The sequence below is a fragment of the Lissotriton vulgaris genome, chromosome 4_1 (genome assembly GCF_964263255.1).
Source record: "Lissotriton vulgaris chromosome 4_1, aLisVul1.2, whole genome shotgun sequence".
Lineage (NCBI taxonomy): Eukaryota > Metazoa > Chordata > Amphibia > Caudata > Salamandridae > Lissotriton > Lissotriton vulgaris.
This window is the reverse complement of record NC_141691.1, coordinates 2043849732-2043868766: the sequence shown is the minus strand read 5'-3', so window position 1 is coordinate 2043868766 and position 19035 is coordinate 2043849732. Positions and strand designations below refer to the sequence as shown.

At 43.9% G+C, this 19035-nt stretch overlaps 1 protein-coding gene across 1 annotated transcript in view; it reads right to left on the bottom strand.

Moving 5' to 3' along the window:
• WDR97 (WD repeat domain 97) overlaps positions 1-19035 on the bottom strand; it is a 474462-nt gene that overhangs the window by 51521 nt on the left and 403906 nt on the right. The window contains exons 23-24 of the mRNA XM_086966430.1: positions 16390-16644; positions 5105-5295 (exon numbers count right to left, since the gene is read on the bottom strand). Of these exons, the coding sequence (XP_086822556.1) occupies positions 5105-5295; positions 16390-16644 (446 nt within the window). The remainder of the gene's footprint in view (positions 1-5104; positions 5296-16389; positions 16645-19035) is intronic.

Sequence of the window (19035 nt, the reverse complement as noted above, 5' to 3'; positions counted from 1 at the left end):
CTGACTCTACCATTGGGTGAGCATCAAGTTAGTTGGTGAATATCACGGTGGGAAAAAGAGGCTCTCCCTTCTCGGACCAGATCATTTGTAGCGCAAATTTCCAACAGTCTTTCTCCAGTATTGTTCATCGTTCCACAACCTTCCTTTCCCTGGACTCTGTCATGGTTCCTGTTGCTTCTTCCAATTTTATCATTCAAGTTTCCAATCACAATCTTCAGCACGGCTTCGAGCTCAGCGTACGTCTGTTGGTAGAATGTCCTTGACTGTTTCCTCTACTCCATTTGTTGGATGTAGTACTGGATAATGGTGGTGTTGATGTGTCTGCCTTTTAACAAGGCTGACATGAGTCTGTTGTTGATGGGCTAACACGCTATTCACCATGGGCCTCATTTATGAAAAGTGACGCATCGCTGCGTGAAAACAGCGCTGCGTCACTTTTCATTGCGCCCTCCTTACGACACCAATGATGCGTCATATTTATATTATGACGCATCATTTCGCAAGGAGTTACAGATACGTCAGTATTTCTGACGTATCTGTAAGCGCAAAAGTGACGCATTGCTGGAGTGTGTCACAAAAGTGATGCAACTCCAGCAATGCATCCTTTCACATGGGGCAAGCCCCATGTGAAAGGGCCTGTGTCAGTCTTACGCCTGCTGTGAGGCAGGCGTAAGATTTTGACACAACGGCGTCTTAGAAGTGACGCAGTGAAATCTCTTAGATTTCGCTGCGTCACTTCTACGACCCTTCCTTGCATCAATACGCCCCCCTTGCATACATTATACCTGACGCAGGGGTTCACAAAGTGACGCATCTACCTAGATGCGTCACTTTGTAAATATGGCGCAACAAGACGCTTTTTTTACGCAACTTCCAAACTCCCCTAACCCGACTCCCCCCTTCCTCCCCACCCTTCGTCCAGTGCACAGGCCCTATCCAAAGGGTACACCAAAGCCACCTCTTACGGGGGAAGTGAGTCTCCTATCAATTCACGGAGCTGGCGCTGCTGGGCTCGTGAGCCGCATGAGGCGGAGGTATTTGGGACAGGTAAGTTCCCTAAATTCTGTGAGCAGTAAGGAATGAAATGGTTGCCAAAGTTCATTAAATTGCGCTATATCCCCTGTCACTGTGACCAACAATTTCTCCATACCCAACACGTGCCACAATCTATGTAGGCAGCCCGTGATGGAGGGTGTCGTGGTGGTGCGCCAGTGTATCAGGATGTTTTGGACTGCTGAACCTAGTGCGGTGGCTATCTGCCTACCCCTACGGGATCTGAGGGGGTACATCAGTCCATTTGGGAGCCCCAGCAGGGTGTATGCAGGGAAGCGTGGTAGCTCAATGCCAAAATGAGAATCAATTTCGTCCAGCACTTCCTTCCAATAAGTGTCCAGGAGAGGGCAATCCCATCGAATGTGTGTAAGTGTACCCCGGTGCCCGCACCCTTGCCAACATGTGTCCTCCTTACTACGGTCAAATTCGTAAACCCACTCAGGTGTGTAGTACCAATAGGTGGAAACCTTAGTCAATGACGCATCATGTCGCAAGGAGTTACAGATACGTCAGTATTTCTGACGTATCTGTAAGCGCAAAAGTGACGCATTGCTGGAGTGTGTCACAAAAGTGATGCAACTCCAGCAATGCATCCTTTCACATGGGGCAAGCCCCATGTGAAAGGGCCTGTGTCAGTCTTACGCCTGCTGTGAGGCAGGCGTAAGATTTTGACACAACGGCGTCTTAGAAGTGACGCAGTGAAATCTCTTAGATTTCGCTGCGTCACTTCTACGACCCTTCCTTGCATCAATACGCCCCCCTTGCATACATTATACCTGGCGCAGGGGTTCACAAAGTGACGCATCTACCTAGATGCATCACTTTGTAAATATGGCGCAACAAGGCGCATTTTTTACGCCACTGGTGCGTCACAAAAAGTGACGCACAGTCGGCGTAAAGGTGACGCAAGGGCTCATAAATCAGGCCCCTTGTCTCTATCCCTTTGGTCAGGATGTTGGCTACTCCTTTGTGATGTTGGTCATCGTCCCTTCCCAAGTGCAGTACAGTTTCTCCAGTGGTGGTTTTCATTCTACCAGAACTGATCCACTTACTTTTGCTGACCCTCAGGATGTGTAGTTTGTAATGTCTCATCTTAGATGTCACTTGAGTAAGCTTTCCTGTGTCGCACATTGTCCGTACGTTCCAGGACCTAATTCTGTTTTTGCACTTGGCATCCAGAATTTCTATCATCCTGTCAGTGGATTCCTTGTGGCTTAGACTTCTGTCAATCATGCATTTCTCAGGCAGAGACTCTGAAAGTCCTTCATGCCCAGAAGAAGGTGTGCCACAAGGTTGTTAGCCTTGTGCCCAACCCCAAACCTGGAGGACCAGTGGATCGCGCTTCCCTTTGCCCTGTCCAGCTTGGGAGGCCCTACTAGGAGACTTAGCTCCCACCAGCATAGTTCTCCAGGTTACTGAGACTAACAAGCCTCTTAACCACTCAATGACTGGACAATCTTTCCGAAGAGAGTAGGTCTACCACATTTGAAAACACTCACTCCAGAACCCTTGGTCTTGGCACACATCCATCAAATCACAGGTCTGCCTACTATGGACGAGCAACTTCAAATGTGTGCAGTAAACTGTTTTCTATGCTGCCTCCCACGGCAAGGCTACATTCACACCTGTAAATCTGGATTCTGTCCTTGATGCTGCACTTCTATATTACATAGAGAGGCCCATGGGTGAAACAGACGTGTGCCCCAGCAGTATTACAGAAGGGGGTGCAGATGCTTGTATTGCCCCTTTTGAAATACAGATACTGCTATCACAAATATATAACTGGTGCTATATTTAAGGGACGCTTCCTCATTTGCAAATTTGCAAGGAGGTGTGGCTCCATGCAAATGAGGGAAACAGGAGGCACTGTGCACCAGAGAGAGGTGGCGTATTGCCATTTGGCCGTCTCGAGGGCACCTCTCAAAGGGGAGCCCATGACATCATTCACTACACCCTCCTGCAGGAACATCTTTGTCCTCCCCTTTAAAGTGCAGGCTGGTTGTCGCCTGCACTGTGAAAGACAGAGCGGCTGCTTTAAACTGGTGCTCCACCTTTTATTAATGTACTGCCCTCAGGGGAGGACAAGTTTGCAGCTGCATTATATGTAATAGAGTGCGCTGTCCCTGTCCGTGTCCAACGCACTTCCTTAAAGGTGTGCCACAGCACAAACAGGGACAGTGCCCCCTAAGTGTAATACGGCCACAAGTGGTGAATTACACAATGTACTTGTTAAGTGCTTGGGGGCCTGTCCCTTGGATCTTCTTGTTTTCTTGGTGGCTCTTGATAGTTGACCACAAGACAATAATCAACATTTCTTCCAACCAAAGAAGGTCAGAGAGGGCAAGCCTTAGCGTAGTCTATTTCACACAAGGGGGTGGGCGATGCCAGGGTGTCTGGTACGGGTACATCTACGTCAGATGCTGTCAGTGAAATGATTGGCCTGCTCTGCAGGTCTATTTCATCCCCTCAATCTTTTAGACATCACCGGAATATCCAATGACGAGGACAGGACTAGGAATAATGCCTCATTCTACAGTACACACATCCCAATTTGATCTGCAAATGTCATTGCTGAAATACATGCACCACCTTAGGGCAGGTCGCAAAAGTGATGGACGAGGAACACTACTGATTAAAGAAAGCACACTTTGCTTTTTATACCCAGGGAGCTGCATCTTAGCAGCTCCCAGGGGGTAAAAAGCAATGCTGGCTGCCGGAGGAGGTGGGAGCTAGCCAGGACCATGGGGTCTTCAGGCACTCCCATGGTCCCCAAGGAGATGGCCATGCTCCAGGGGATGGGGTCCCCGGCACCAAAAATGGCCTGGGAGTGGTGCCGCTCCCCTGAATAACAAATTAAAAACAAACAAATGGCCTAGCCCCGGGAAATGGAACCCTGGGGCCAAAATCAGCCTGCGGAGGCCAGCATTTGACAAAACATTGATTTGCTGTCCGTACTGTGTGTATTTTGAGTTATGAGTCGTGTCACTTACCTATATCTACACTCCCCCCTTCCGAGAGAGCCTTTTACTGTTCATCCACAGCTACCACTGATGGCCGAATGCAGAAGTGGTATTTGGCCCAGTTTGCACCCAATTGTTTTCCTTCCATCTGTTCTTAGGATCGAGAGCTGCCAATACCAGACACTTAACCAGTAATCCCAGCTCATGCTTACTTTTGTTCTCCTGTGTCGGACGTTGTAGCAAGATGAGAGGAACCCCTTTTGAGAAATTTGCAAAAGGGTTTCCAACTGCACAAGCAATTGGTACCCAGGGCAAAGGAGACTGCAAGAGGTTCAATCATTCCTTCTACGAAGCTCTGAGGAACAGTGACCCAAAGCTGGCAGTGCATGAATCAACCTGAATCACTTCAGTAATTCCACTCGATCCATCCAGTCGTTTTGTAGCTCAAGCACCCTTTCAGACAGCTATAAACCCTACATATGTTGGCCTTGACCCTGCATTATCAAGGACAGATCAGCTTGCATTGTTGGACCACAGGACCTCTGGATGGCATCACAAGCAACAACAGAAACGCCTTGGCCTTGTTGGGCCTCATCAGTGTGGTGCAGAACGAGTTCCATGTCCAGGCAAACTCACAGCAAGGAAGGTCACTCACCAGTAGACGTCACTACCATCTCTGTGGGACAGGAACATGTCCTCTCTGAATGGCCAGCTGAAGTAAAGTAATTTGACGCTTAAATTTAGTTCAACATTTACATGTACGATTATGGATTCAAAGATCAAGAAACAACACTATCCCGAGATGCAAGTTACTAACCCATGGGGGCTAGTATTTAAAAGGTAATTATTGGTATCAAACAGCGTGTGGTAAGAGAGACATGCATGTTCCTGACAACTCAACTAGAAGAACTGAAATACAAGTATTTAAAGGTCACAGATAATCTCCAACAGTGCGAACACATACAAAAATGGAAAGAGGTTACTTGCAAGAGCACAAACACTGTGACACATCATAGCAAAAGATCACAATGTTTGATGTGACAAATTTCTCACCAGCATCACACCTGGACCATGAAAGGAAATGATCTCACCTGTCTATCGGGGGCAAGGCAACCACTGTGTCTTTCCCATCTTCTGTTGTGAGTTCTTGCTCTGGTCTCATGGCCTGCAATTCCTTCTGATTTTGTACTTCACAGAAATAGTTGATGGCCTCCATGGGCGATAGATCAAGGCAAGGGTCAGGTTGGCCTGCAGGCCTGACGTCCAGCTTGCTCGTCGTATCCTGTAACATGGGAAACAGTAAGCACTTATAGCACTCAATCTCCCAATTGCAGGATTCTGTCCATAGATTTCCAACTAGAAGGGAAAGGCTAATGTAAAAAATCACCTCACACAATGGTGGCGGCAGTATGTGTAAACAGAGTGTCATTGCCATCCTCAGGATCCACAAGACCAGAACCGGAGGAAGGTGGTTCTCCTACCTCGCCGCCAAGACATGAAACTCCCTGCCACTCCACCTCAGGCAATCTGCGTCGCTGGCCTAATTCAGGAAGGACCTCAAGATCTGGCTCTTCGAATGATCCTCCACCCAGTCCGACCAGCAGCACCCCACCTCACCCTAGCACCTCACGGGTGAGTAGCTGCGCTATATAAGCCCCCTGATTGAGTGATTGATTGCACTCCTTTATGTTATTTTAGATCCATGGCCTTGGTGTCTCCACCTGCACAGAATTCAGTCTAAAAGGAATGTGTAAAGTCTATGGATTTCCACGTCCCTGATACTGCTTCATCACACAAACACTTTCCAGAATAGGGAGCTCCTAAAGGGGGGTGATGGACACATGCAGTTGTTTCTGTATGGGAACCTTGAGCCTTGCTGTGGGTTAGGAAGATGAGAGCTGGTCACAGCCTTCCACAGAGGTCTGTCTTATTCTGGCTCGGGAGACATTGACTCGCTGTTGACAACGGGTGGCACTGAGACCGAAGAGCAGGGTTGAGTTGTGTGTATTACTATGAGTATTAATTAGGCTTATGTTCCCATAAACTGTGGGTGCATGATTGTGTTTGGGAGTGGAGGTGAAAGGTGAAGTCTAGGGTTTTAGGTGGTCCATGCCAAATGTGATTGGCCAAATCTGAATGCATCACTTTGCAATGACAGGCCGTGCGTGACCTACTGCAGTATTAGTGAGATAGAAGTGACCATGTAAACCTAAAAAGTACCAATGTTACCTGTGCAGCTGCCTGTAGAGTGTGATTTTTATCCAGACAATATAAGGCTAATTTAACCATTTCACGATGAAACAAAAGCCTGTTTTTGTGGGGGTGTATCTATTTTAGCGAGACTACAAAATACATTTTAGGTTTAAAGTATTCTATTCATCATGACATACAAGGACAAACATACATTATCATGGAGCAACCTGTGAGGACGGGCAGAGCCTCATCCCCGGCGAAGAGCTATCAGGTGCAGTTCGTATGTGCTAATCTAACACAGCAGCAGAAGGTATGCATTGTCACAGCATGAGATGACATTTCCATTGCGAACACCCCCCAAAAAACCCAACTTCCAAACTCCCCTAACCCGACTCCCCCCTTCCTCCCCACCCTTCGTCCAGTGCACAGGCCCTATCCAAAGGGTACACCAAAGCCACCTCTTACGGGGGAAGTGAGTCTCCTATCAATTCACGGAGCTGGCGCTGCTGGGCTCGTGAGCCGCATGAGGCGGAGGTATTTGGGACAGGTAAGTTCCCTAAATTCTGTGAGCAGTAAGGAATGAAATGGTTGCCAAAGTTCATTAAATTGCGCTATATCCCCTGTCACTGTGACCAACAATTTCTCCATACCCAACACATGCCACAATCTATGTAGGCAGCCCGTGATGGAGGGTGTCGTGGTGGTGCGCCAGTGTATCAGGATGTTTTGGACTGCTGAACCTAGTGCGATGGCTATCTGCCTACCCCTACGGGATCTGAGGGGGTACATCAGTCCATTTGGGAGCCCCAGCAGGGTGTATGCAGGGAAGCGTGGTAGCTCAATGCCAAAATGAGAATCAATTTCGTCCAGCACTTCCTTCCAATAAGTGTCCAGGAGAGGGCAATCCCATAGAACGTGTGTAAGTGTACTCCGGTGCCCGCACCCTCGCCAACATGTGTCCTCCTTACTACGGTCAAATTCGTAAACCCGCTCAGGTGTGTAGTACCAATAGGTGGAAACCTTAGTCAATGTGTCCGTAAGGCCCATGTGGTACGCCGAATGCCTCGCTCTATAGGATATGTGCTCCCATTCTTTAGGGCTTAATGTCATTCCTAACTCCCGCTCCCAGCATTCTCTCCCCGGATTGTAGAGGTGCGTCCCATTACAAAGTTTACTGAAATGCTCGATCCAAGAGTCCTCATTCCCATGATTATCGAGGTTGGGATCTGTGGGTGGTTTTAAAAATGGGGCATTAACTACTGTCCAAAAGTCCCTCTTATTGCTGGTAGCAGATGCTTGGAACAATTTTTCCCAGGTTTCTTACTTCAAAACTTTACACTATTCTTCCTAGCCGTGGAATACATAAGGGAGTCTGTTTTACCAGGGAGGGGTTTCTTGGCATAGACTTTAGTGCATGGTGCAGGTGGGGAAGAGCTTTAGTACATTGCCTGTCAAACCACTTCTCGACCTTACCTTTTAAGTACCCCCACTCTTCATCAGATTTTTTTTAACATCTGACAGGATGTATTCAAAGGCCACAATGGTGCTTGATGGGGTTCTAGCTCAATGACGAACAGGCTGGAAATCATCCAGAACGCAGCAGCTCAATTGCAACTGGCTACACTGCACTGGTTGTCGATACATAAAAGAGTCCAATTCAAGGCACTATGTATCAAGCACCATGCTCAGGCCCACATATTTTTCCCCATCTTATCAAATCCTACAAGGCCAACAGAGTACTGAGGTTAACTAAGTTAGAACTTCTTTCTATTCCAAGAATCAAGAGGGCCAGAAGTGTTGGCAATTCTTTTGCTTTTCTGGCCCCTAAATTGTGGAACTCTCTGCTTATTAGTCTTAGGCCGGAAAATAAATGAAAACTCATCTGTTTACTCAACTGAGATGGTCTTCAGCAGGGATGGCTAGTGCTGGGAAGCCTGATTCGTGTAGCCATGTGCTTAACCATTATGTTAATTATTATAACAATATTAATTCTTGTGAAATGTCTGCTAGGCAATAATTTGTCCTCAGCATGGGACGTTCGTTAAGATTCTAGGAGTTCGGTGGAGAACCAGCTGACTCTCTTGGCATGTGATTTGGAGGTTTGCTTGAGGGGGGGGGGTGCGGGGGGGGGATGTTGATCTAGTTGTGTAGAGCCCGGGCGGTGGTGGTTGGGTCGTCGTCTGAGGTGGTGGGAGCGGGAGCTGCTGAGAGAGCTGGTCGTCAGTGGTTTTGTTCCAGTTTCTGCACGAGAGCTGGTAAGGGCGTTTGCGGGCGATGTTTGATTTGAAGGTGAAATGGGTGCAGCGGTAGTCCATCCAAGGGAGTTCGGAGGTGTGGCTGAAGGTGATGGAGTTTCCTGCTGTGAAGTTGGGGTCGAGGGTGTGTCCTGCTGAGCATTAACAATCCAGTTTAGTACTAATTATACTTTTTGCAATAGCGCTGGTGAGCTAGCATTAATGCTGCCATATAGAACCAATGATCCCTTTTAGCATTAATGATACTGTTTGGTACTAATGGGCAAGCCTCTGTCCACTTATAAGTGAACACCTGCACTCTTTACACAATATATCTCATTTTGATATATCATATAAAGAACAAGCTTCCTACAGCACTAATGATCCCTTTTTGCATTAATGACCCTGTTTAGTACTAATGATACTTTGTGCATTAGCGCTGGTGATCTAGAACTAATGCAGCCGTATAGCACTAATGATCCCTTTTAGCAATAATGGTCCTGTTTAGTACTAATGATACTTTTGCATTAGCGCTGGTGATCTAGCACTAATGCTGCCATATATCACTAATGAACCCTCTTAGCTTTCATGAACCTGTTTAGCACTAATGAAACTTTTTGCTCTAGTACTAGTGATCTAGCATTAATGCTCACATATATCACGAATGATTCCTTCTAGTATTAATGATCCTGTTTAGTACTAATAAGATTTTCCGCACTAGCGCTGGTGAGCAAGAATTAGTGCAGCCCTATAGCACTAATGATCCCTTTTAGCATTAAGGATTCTGTGTAGTACTAATGAGCAAGCCTCTGTCCACTTATAAGTGAACCCCTGGACTCTTTACACAATATATCTAATTTTGATATATCATATAAAGAACCAGCTTCCTACAGCACTAATGATCACTTTTAGCATTAATGATCCTGTTTAGTATTAATGATACTTTCTGCACTAGCGCTGGTGACCGAGGATTAAGACTGCTGTATAGCATTAATGAACCATCTTAGCATTATTGATCAGTTTTAGTATTAAATATACTTTTTGCACTAGCGCTGGTGATCTAGAATTAATGCAGCTGTATAGCACTAATGGTTCCTTCTAGCATTAATGATCCTGTTTAGTACTAATGATGCTTTTTGCACTAGAGCTGGTGAGCTAGCATTAATGCTGCCATATAGAACCAATGATCCCTTTTAGCATTAATGATTCAGTGTAGTACTAATGGGCAAGCCTCTGTCCACTTATAAGTGAACACCTGCACTCTTTACACAATATATCTCATTTTGATATATCATATAAAGATCCAGCTTCCTACAGCACTAATGATCCCTTTTTGCATTAATAACCCTGTTTAGTATTAATGATACTTTTTGCACTAGTGCTGATGATCTAGCATTAATGTTTCCTTATAGCACTAATGATGCCTACTAGCATTAATGATCCTGTTTAGTACTAATGATGCTTTTTGCACTAACGCTGGTGATCTAGTATTAATGCTGCTTATAGCACGAACGATCCCTTCTAGCATTAATAATCCTGCTTAGTACTAATCATACATTTTGCACCAACGCTGGTGATCTAGCATTAATGCTGCTTATGGCACGATGATCCCTTCTAGCATTAATGATCATGTTTAGTACTAATGATACTTTTTGCACTAACGCTGGTGATCTAGCATTAATGTTGCTTATAGCACGAATGATGCCTTCTAGCATTAATGATCCTGTTTAGTACTAATGATACTTTTTGCACTAGCGCTGGTGATCTAGCATTAATGCTGCTTATAGCACAAATGATCCCATGATACATTTTGCACTAACGCTGGTGATCTAGCATTAATGCTGCTTATGGCACAAATGATCCCTAATAGCATTAATGATCCGGTTTAGTACTAATGATACTTTTTGCACTAGCGCTGGTGATCTAGCATTAATGCTGTCATACAACACTAATTAATTATACCTTTTAGCATTAATGAACCGGTTTAATACTAATGATACCTTTTGCACTAACGCTGGTGATTTAGCATTGTTGCTGCTTATAGCACGAATTATCCCTTCTAGCATTAATGATCCTGATTAGTACTAATGATACTTTTTGCACTAGCGCTGGTGATCTAGCAGTAATGCTGCTTATAGCACTAATGATCCGTTACACCATTAATGATCCGGTTTAGTAGTAAGGATACTTTTTGCACTAGCGCTGGTGATCTAGCAGTAATGCTGCTTATAGCACGAATGATCCCTTATACCATTAATGATCCGGTTTAGTACTAAGGATACTTTTTGCACTAGCGCTGGTGATCTAGCATTAACCCCTTCCATGCTCATGACGGGACGGTTCCGTCATGAACGTCGGTTGGCCTGTGCTCATGACGGAACCGTTCCGTCATGAGTCCATAGGTTCTTTAGAACCTTCAGCACCGCAGCGGAATTCGCGCAGCACTGAAGGGGTTAATGCTGTCATACAACACTAATTAATTATACCTTTTAGCATTAATGATCCTGTTTAGTACTAATGATACTTTTTGCACTAGCGCTGGTGTTCTAGCATTAATGCTGACATACATCACAAATGATTCCTTCAAGCATTAATGACCCTGTTTAGTATGAATGATACTTTTTGCACTTGCAGTAGTGCTCTAGCATTAGTGATGCCATATAGCATTAATGAAACCTTCTAACATTAATGATACAGTTTAGTATTAATCATACTTTTTGCACTAGCACTGGCGATCTATCATTAATCATGGCATACAGCACTATTTAATTATACCTTTTAGCATTAATGATCGTGTTTAGTACTAAAGATACTTTGTGCACTAGCGCTGGTGATCTAGCATTAATGCAGCTTATAGCACGAATGATCCCATGATACATTTTGCACTAAAGCTGGTGATCTAGCATTAATGCTGCTTATGGCACGAATGATCCCTTATAGCATTAATGATCCTGTTAAGTACTAATGATACCTTTTGAACTAACGCTGGTGATTTTGCATTAATGCTGATTATAGCACAAATGATCCCTTCTAGCATTAATGATCCTGTTTAGTACTAATGATACTTTTTGCACTAGCGCTGGTTATCTAGCATTAATGCTGCCATACAGCACTAATTAATTATACCTTTTAGCAGTAATGATCCTGTTTAGTACTAATGAAACTTTGTGCACTAGCAATGGTGATCTAGCATTAATGCTGCTAATAGCACTCATGATTCCTTCTAGCATTAATGATCCTGATTAGTACTAATGATACTTTGTGCACTAGCGCTGGTGATCTAGCAGTAATGCTGCTTATAGCACTAATGATCCCTTATACCATTAATGATCCGGTTTAGTACTAATGATACTTTTTGCACTAGCGCTGGTGATCTAGCATTAATGCTGTCATACAACACTAATTAATTATACCTTTTAGCATAAATGATCCTGTTTAGTACTAAAGATACTTTGTGCACTAGCGCTGGTGATCTAGAATTAATGCAGCTGTATAGCACTAATGGTTCCTTCTAGCATTAATGATCCTGTTTAGTACTAATGATGCTTTTTGCACTAGCGCTGGTGAGCTAGCAATAATGCTGCCATATAGAACCAATGATCCCTTTTAGCATTAATGATTCAGTGTAGTACTAATGGGCAAGCCTCTGTCCACTTATAAGTGAACACCTGCACTCTTTACACAATATATCTCATTTTGATATATCATATAAAGATCCAGCTTCCTACAGCACTAATGATCCCTTTTTGCATTAATGACCCTTTTTAGTATTGATGATACTTTTTGCACTAGTGTTGATGATCTAGCATTAATGTTTCCTTATAGCACTAATGATCCCTTTTTGCATTAATGATCCTGTTTAGTACTAATGATGCTTTTTGCACTAACGCTGGTGATCTAGCATTAATGCTGCTTATGGCACGATGATCCCTTCTAGCATTAATGATCGTGTTTAGTACTAATAATACTTTTTGCACTCACGCTGGTGATCTAGCATTAATGTTGCTTATAGCACGAATGATCCCATGATACTTTTTGCACTAATGCTGGTGATCTAGCATTAATGCTGCTTATGGCACGATGATCCCTTCTAGCAGTAATGATCCTGTTTAGTACTAATGATACTTTTCGCACTAGCGCTGGTGATCTAGCATTAATGCTGCTTATAGCACGAATGATCCCATGATACATTTTGCACTAAAGCTGGTGATCTAGCATTAATGCTGCTTATGGCACGAATGATCCCTTATAGCATTAATGATCCTGTTAAGTACTAATGATACCTTTTGCACTAACGCTGGTGATTGAGCATTAATGCTGCTTATAGCACAAATGATCCCTTCTAGCATTAATGATCCTGTTTAGTACTAATGATACTTTTTGCACTAGCGCTGGTGATCTAGCATTAATGCTGCCATATAGCACTAATTAATTATACCTTTTAGCATTAATGATCCTGTTTAGTACTAATGATACTTTGTGCACTAGCAATGGTGATCTAGCATTAATGCAGCTGTATAGCACTAATGATCCCTTTTAGCAATAATGATCCTGATTAGTACTAATGATACTTTTTGCACTAGCGCTGGTGATCTAGCATTAATGCTGTCATACAACACTAATTAATTATACCTTTTAGCATTCATGAACCTGTTTAATACTAATGATACTTTTTGCACTAGCGCTGGTGTTCTAGCATTATGCTGACATACATCACAAATGATTCCTTCAAGCATTAATGACCCTGTTTAGTACGAATGATACTTTTTGCACTTGCGGTAGTGATCTAGCATTAGTGATGCCATATAGCATTAATGAAACCTTCTAACATTAATGATACAGTTTAGTACTAATCATACTTTTTGCACTAGCACTGGCGATCTAGCATTAATCATGGCATACAGCACTAATTAATTATACCTTTTAGCATTAATGATCGTGTTTAGTACTAAAGATACTTTGTGCACTAGCGCTGGTGATCTAGAATAATGCAGCCGTATAGCACTAATGATTCCTTCTAGCATTAATGATCCTGTTTAGTACTAATGATACTTTTTGCACTAGCACTGGTGATCCAGCATTAATCATGGCATACAGCACTAATTAATGATACCTTTTAGCAATAATGATCGTTTTTGTACTAAAGATACTTTGTGCTCTAGCGCTGGTGATCTAGAATTAATGTAGCTGTATAGCACTAATGATTCCTTCTAGCATTAATGATCCTGTTTAGTACTAATGATACTTTTTGCACTAGCGCTGGTGATCTAGCATTAATGCTGCCATACAGCACTAATTAATTATACCTTTTAGCATTAATGAACCTGTTTAGTTTTAATGATACATTTTGCACTAGCGCTGGTGATCTAGCATTAATGCTGCTAATAGCACTAATGATCCCTTTTAGCATTAATGATCGTGTTTAGTACTAAAGATACTTTGTGCACTAGCGCTGGTGATCTAGAATAATGCAGCCGTATAGCACTAATGATTCCTTCTAGCATTAATGATCCTGTTTAGTACTAATGATACTTTTTGCACTAGCACTGGTGATCCAGCATTAATCATGGCATACAGCACTAATTAATGATACCTTTTAGCATTAATGATCGTTTTAGTACTAAAGATACTTTGTGCTCTAGCGCTGGTGATCTAGAATTAATGTAGCTGTATAGCACTAATGATTCCTTCTAGCATTAATGATCCTGTTTAGTACTAATGATACTTTTTGCACTAGCGCTGGTGATCTAGCATTAATGCTGCCATACAGCACTAATTAATTATACCTTTTAGCATTAATGAACCTGTTTAGTTTTAATGATACATTTTGCACTAGCGCTGGTGATCTAGCATTAATGCTGCTAATAGCACTAATGATCCCTTTTAGCATTAATGATCGTGTTTAGTACTAAAGATACTTTGTGCACTAGCGCTGGTGATCTAGAATTAATGCAGCTGTATAGCACTAATGATTCCTTCTAGCATTAATGATCCTGTTTAGTACTAATGATACTTTTTGCACTAGCGCTGGTGATCTAGCATTAATGCTGCCATACAGCACTAATTAATTATACCTTTTAGCATTAATGAACCTGTTTAGTTTTAATGATACATTTTGCACTAGCGCTGGTGATCTAGCATTAATGCTGCTAATAGCACTAATGATCCCTTTTAGCATTAATGATCGTGTTTAGTACTAAAGATACTTTGTGCACTAGCGCTGGTGATCTAGAATTAATGCAGCCGTATAGCACTAATGATCCCTTTTAGCATTAATGATCCTGTTTAGTACTAATGATACTTTTTGCACTAATACTGGTGATCTAGCATTAATGCTGCTGTATAGCACTAACGAACCATATTAGAATTAGTGATCATGTTTAGTACTAAAGATACTTTGTGTACTAGCGCTGGTGATCTAGAATGAATGCAGCCATATAGAACTAATGATCCCTTTTAGCTTAATGATGCTGTTTAGTACTAGTGATACTTTGTGCACTAGTGCTGGTGACCAAGGGTTAAGGCTGCTGGATAGCACTAATGATCCCTTTTAGCATTAATGGTCCTGTTTAGTACTAATCATACTTTTTGCACTAGCGCTGGTGATCTAACATTAATTCTGCCGTATAGCACTAATGAACCATCTTAGCATTAGTGATTGTGTTTATTACTAATGATACTTGGTACACTAGTGCTGGTGACCAAGCATTAATGCTGCCATATAGCACTAATGAGCCCTTCTAACATTAACCCCTTCCATGCTCATGACGAGCTCAGCTCGTCATGAGGCACAGTGGAGCTGTGCTGATGACGAGCTGAGCTCGTCATGAACAATGGTGTTCAAAGTATGTTAGCACAGGAGGGGAAAAGCCACAGCAGCCAAGGTGTTAATGATCCAGTATTGTACTAGTGATATTTTTTGCACCAGTGATGTAGCACTAATGCTGCCATATAACACTAATGATCCCTTCTTGCATTAATGATCCTGTTTAGTACTAGTAATACTTTTTGAACTAGTGATGATGATCTAGCATTAATGTTGCTGTATAGCACTAATGAACCATCTTAGAATTAGTGATCATGTTTAATACTAAAGAAACTTTGTGCACTAGCGCTGGTGATCTAGAATTAATGCAGGCGTATAGCGCTAATGCTCCCTTTTTGCAATAATGATCCAGTTTTGTACTAATGATGCTTTTTGCACTAGTGCTGGTGACCGAGGATTAAGGCTGCAGTGTAGCACTAATGATCCCTTTTAGCAATGTTGATCCTGTTTAGTACTAATATTGCTTTTTGCACTAGTGCGGGTGATCTAGCATTAATGCTGCCATAGAGCACTAATGATCCCTTCTTGCATTAATGATCCTGTTTAGTACTAATGGTACTTTTTCCACTAGTGCTGATAATCTAGAATTAATGCTGCCATAGAGCACCAAAGATCCCTTCTTGCATTAATAATCCTGTTTAGTACTAATGGTACTTTTTGCACTAGTGCAGATGTGCAGATGATCTAGCATTAATTCTGCCGTATAGCACTAATGAACCATCTTAGCATTAGCGATTGTGTTTAGTACTAATGATACTTTCTGCACTAGCGCTGGTGACCTAGCATTAATGCTGACGTACAGGACTAATGAACCCTTCTAGCAATAATGATCCAGTTTAGTACATGTATCCATATTGCCATATTGCACCAATTATCCCTTCTTGCATTAATGATCCTGTTTTTTTCAGTAAGGTGCATCATGTAGAACAAATGCTGCCATGAATCATTAACGATCCTTTCCTGCACCAATGATTTCACATCAGCCCCTGTGGCTTCCTGTCCTCCGGTGCTAGCAGCTGTAATAGTACAGGTGTATTGATAGTGCTGCTAGTTACCAGCTGACAGTGGGATCATCGGCTACTTGGCTGCACCAGGATCCTGAGAATAACACACAGTGCCTTACCTTGTGACTGTCTGGAAACTGGCTGATAATCCCCGTTAGAGGCAAACCCTGAATCTGGACCTTATGACTGTCCGGAAACTGGCTGATGGTCTCCGTTAGAGGCATATCCTGAATTTGGACCTTATGACTATCCGGAAACTGGCTGATGGTCTCCGTTAGAAGCGTACCCTGAGTCTGGACCTTGTGACTGTCCAGAAACTGGCTGATTGACCCAGTAGGAGGCGTACCCTGAGTCTGCACCTTGGACACACGACCCTGAAGGAGAAAACAAAATCAATGAGATACAAATATTTCTTTCATGCCCATAGGTGAAAAACAACCCATAGAGAGGTGGGATAATAGATCAGTAACATTTTGATCCTTTGAATCAAATATAATGCAGCATTTTGGGATTGGGAATGAGTTGTTTACATTTAAATACTGCATACTAATATGGGGTTGGGCTGGTGCAAAAAGACCATCACACCAGAGAAGTGGGTCTACCTCAATGTGTTGACATTTGCGGAGTACTTTTCTTACGCAACTTTTTTATTGCTTATTACCCATTGCAACGGGGTCTACAAATGCTTTCCAGAAAGCTCCTTGGTGCACAATCTGCGCGCAAGGCTGGCTCTTAACTGGAGCAAACACTGTCAAATTCAGCATCCCTTAGAAGTGCTCTACTGGCCCGCAGTCAGAACCTCAAGTTGAAAGTTATGGACCCCAGGTTTTGGCCCCAGTTACATGCACTAGCTGCCCCCCATGTGTGGAATGATCTAAGGTCAGCCATTATAAAGCAGGTTAGGTATCTACTGTTGGACCCGGGGTCACCGGTCCACCTAGGGTAGCTTGGCACAAGTGGGAAGGCCTAACTCCAAGGCAATTGTGTTATAATTGCGTAAACTCACTCAGTAACCCAGCGCCCCTCCACTTGAAAAATGACACCACACCTTGTTAGAAAAGAAAGGTATGCTTTATCAAATTCCTTCAATTAGCTTACTCCGTTAGCAATGTAACTTTCAACACATTTAGCACTTCCCCATATGATTATCTGCTTCAATTATAGCACAATACAGTATTTAGCTAAAGTACCTTTTCTCCAATTTTCAGATAGTTACTTCACAGTTTAGATAAGACAAGCAGCACGAAAAAGGCATCTATACAGTGAAACAAGATTGTGCATTACTTCAGTAAGGAAACCGTATTACATATCTCTTCATGGTAAAGCTGGTATATGTGTTAATATAGCAGGAGCCGGAATTATATACTCCCAGGGACCAGTATGTGCATTAACTTCCAGTGAGTAAACATTCAATTGTTCTGGCAACCTGCAATCCCCTGGCTTCTGTTTAGCTGTAGCCATGGACCAGCAGCAGTACTATGAATGGCAGGACTCTAAATCCAGTAGAGTGTTTTTTCTGGTTTAAACCCCCCTGACTCACAGTACCTCTACCACCAGGGATCAGAAAAGAAGGCCAATCTCTAGTCCCAGTACAGATTTCTTTGAGTCTGTGTCCCACACCAGCCCCAAATCCCTGCTTACTTGTGGACTTGAAGTGTTTATGGGCAGTTCTAGCCGTCACAGGCAGCTTAGGAAGCCTCCCCCTCACCAACAGACTCCTGGTGAAGTGTCCGCTCCCTCTCAGGCAAAGCAGGCCTACACGCTGGGCCTGCGCTGTGGAGAGGACGCTTCCGCTGTAATGCCCGGTCAAGACTGCCGTTGCTCAGCCACCTCTACAGGCAGCAACTCTTCACCTCCGAGCAGCCGCGCTTCCTCCCGAAGAAGACAAGCCCTCCAGTGGGCCTGCGCGGGAGAGAGGTGTCTTCAATGCAGCGCCGCTCCCTCAGCGAAGCTGACAAGCCCTCCACTCGGCCTGCACGTGTGAAACAACGCTTCAATGCCGCGCCGCCCCCTCAGCGAGAGGCAGCTGCGCAGGCGTCGTATTAGTTACTGGTTCCTCACCCTGGGAGGGAGTTGTGGTGCCAATAGGAGGGCACTCCTAGCCTTGTTACCACACCAAAGCCGCACAGAGCTCCCAGCCTCATGTCGCAGGTCAGGCGACCTCTACACCACAGCGGAGCCCCAGCGAAAACGTCCAAAGGGGGGTCAGCAGTGGTGAATCTCCTCAGCCCCGGTGAGTTGGGACAGGCATACGCCATTTACGACCCTGCAGGAGCGATGTCGCTAGGGGGGCAAGTTCTCACAGTCCCTTCTTTACAACCGTAGCTAGCCAGTGCCCTCAGGGCAGCTCTCACCCCACAGGTCAAAGAGGCAGTACTTTTTAATCAGCACGAGCCCCAACACTTGCTCTGGGACAATCCAGTGAAATTGACGGCCCCCTTCCTTTGCGTGGAGACACCAGGGCAAGGTTCATTTATTTAATACCTAGGGCAGGGCCAGGTCTATGGGTAGAGGGGCAATGACAGCGGCAAGGAAGCAACCCTCAGGAGTAGTCAACCCTCTCAGTGCCCTATCCCCTGACGTCACAGCCTGTACTCCAGCCAGCCCCACGGAGCACAAAATGGCCGCCCAATGTCCTCCGTTATATAGCCCAGTCCCAGGTCACTAGAGTGGGCCAGAAGGATCTAGATCCCTCTAATACTATCCTATGGGCCAAAGCTTTGAGGTAACTCCTGACAGAGCAACCATCTTAGAAACTTAACTAA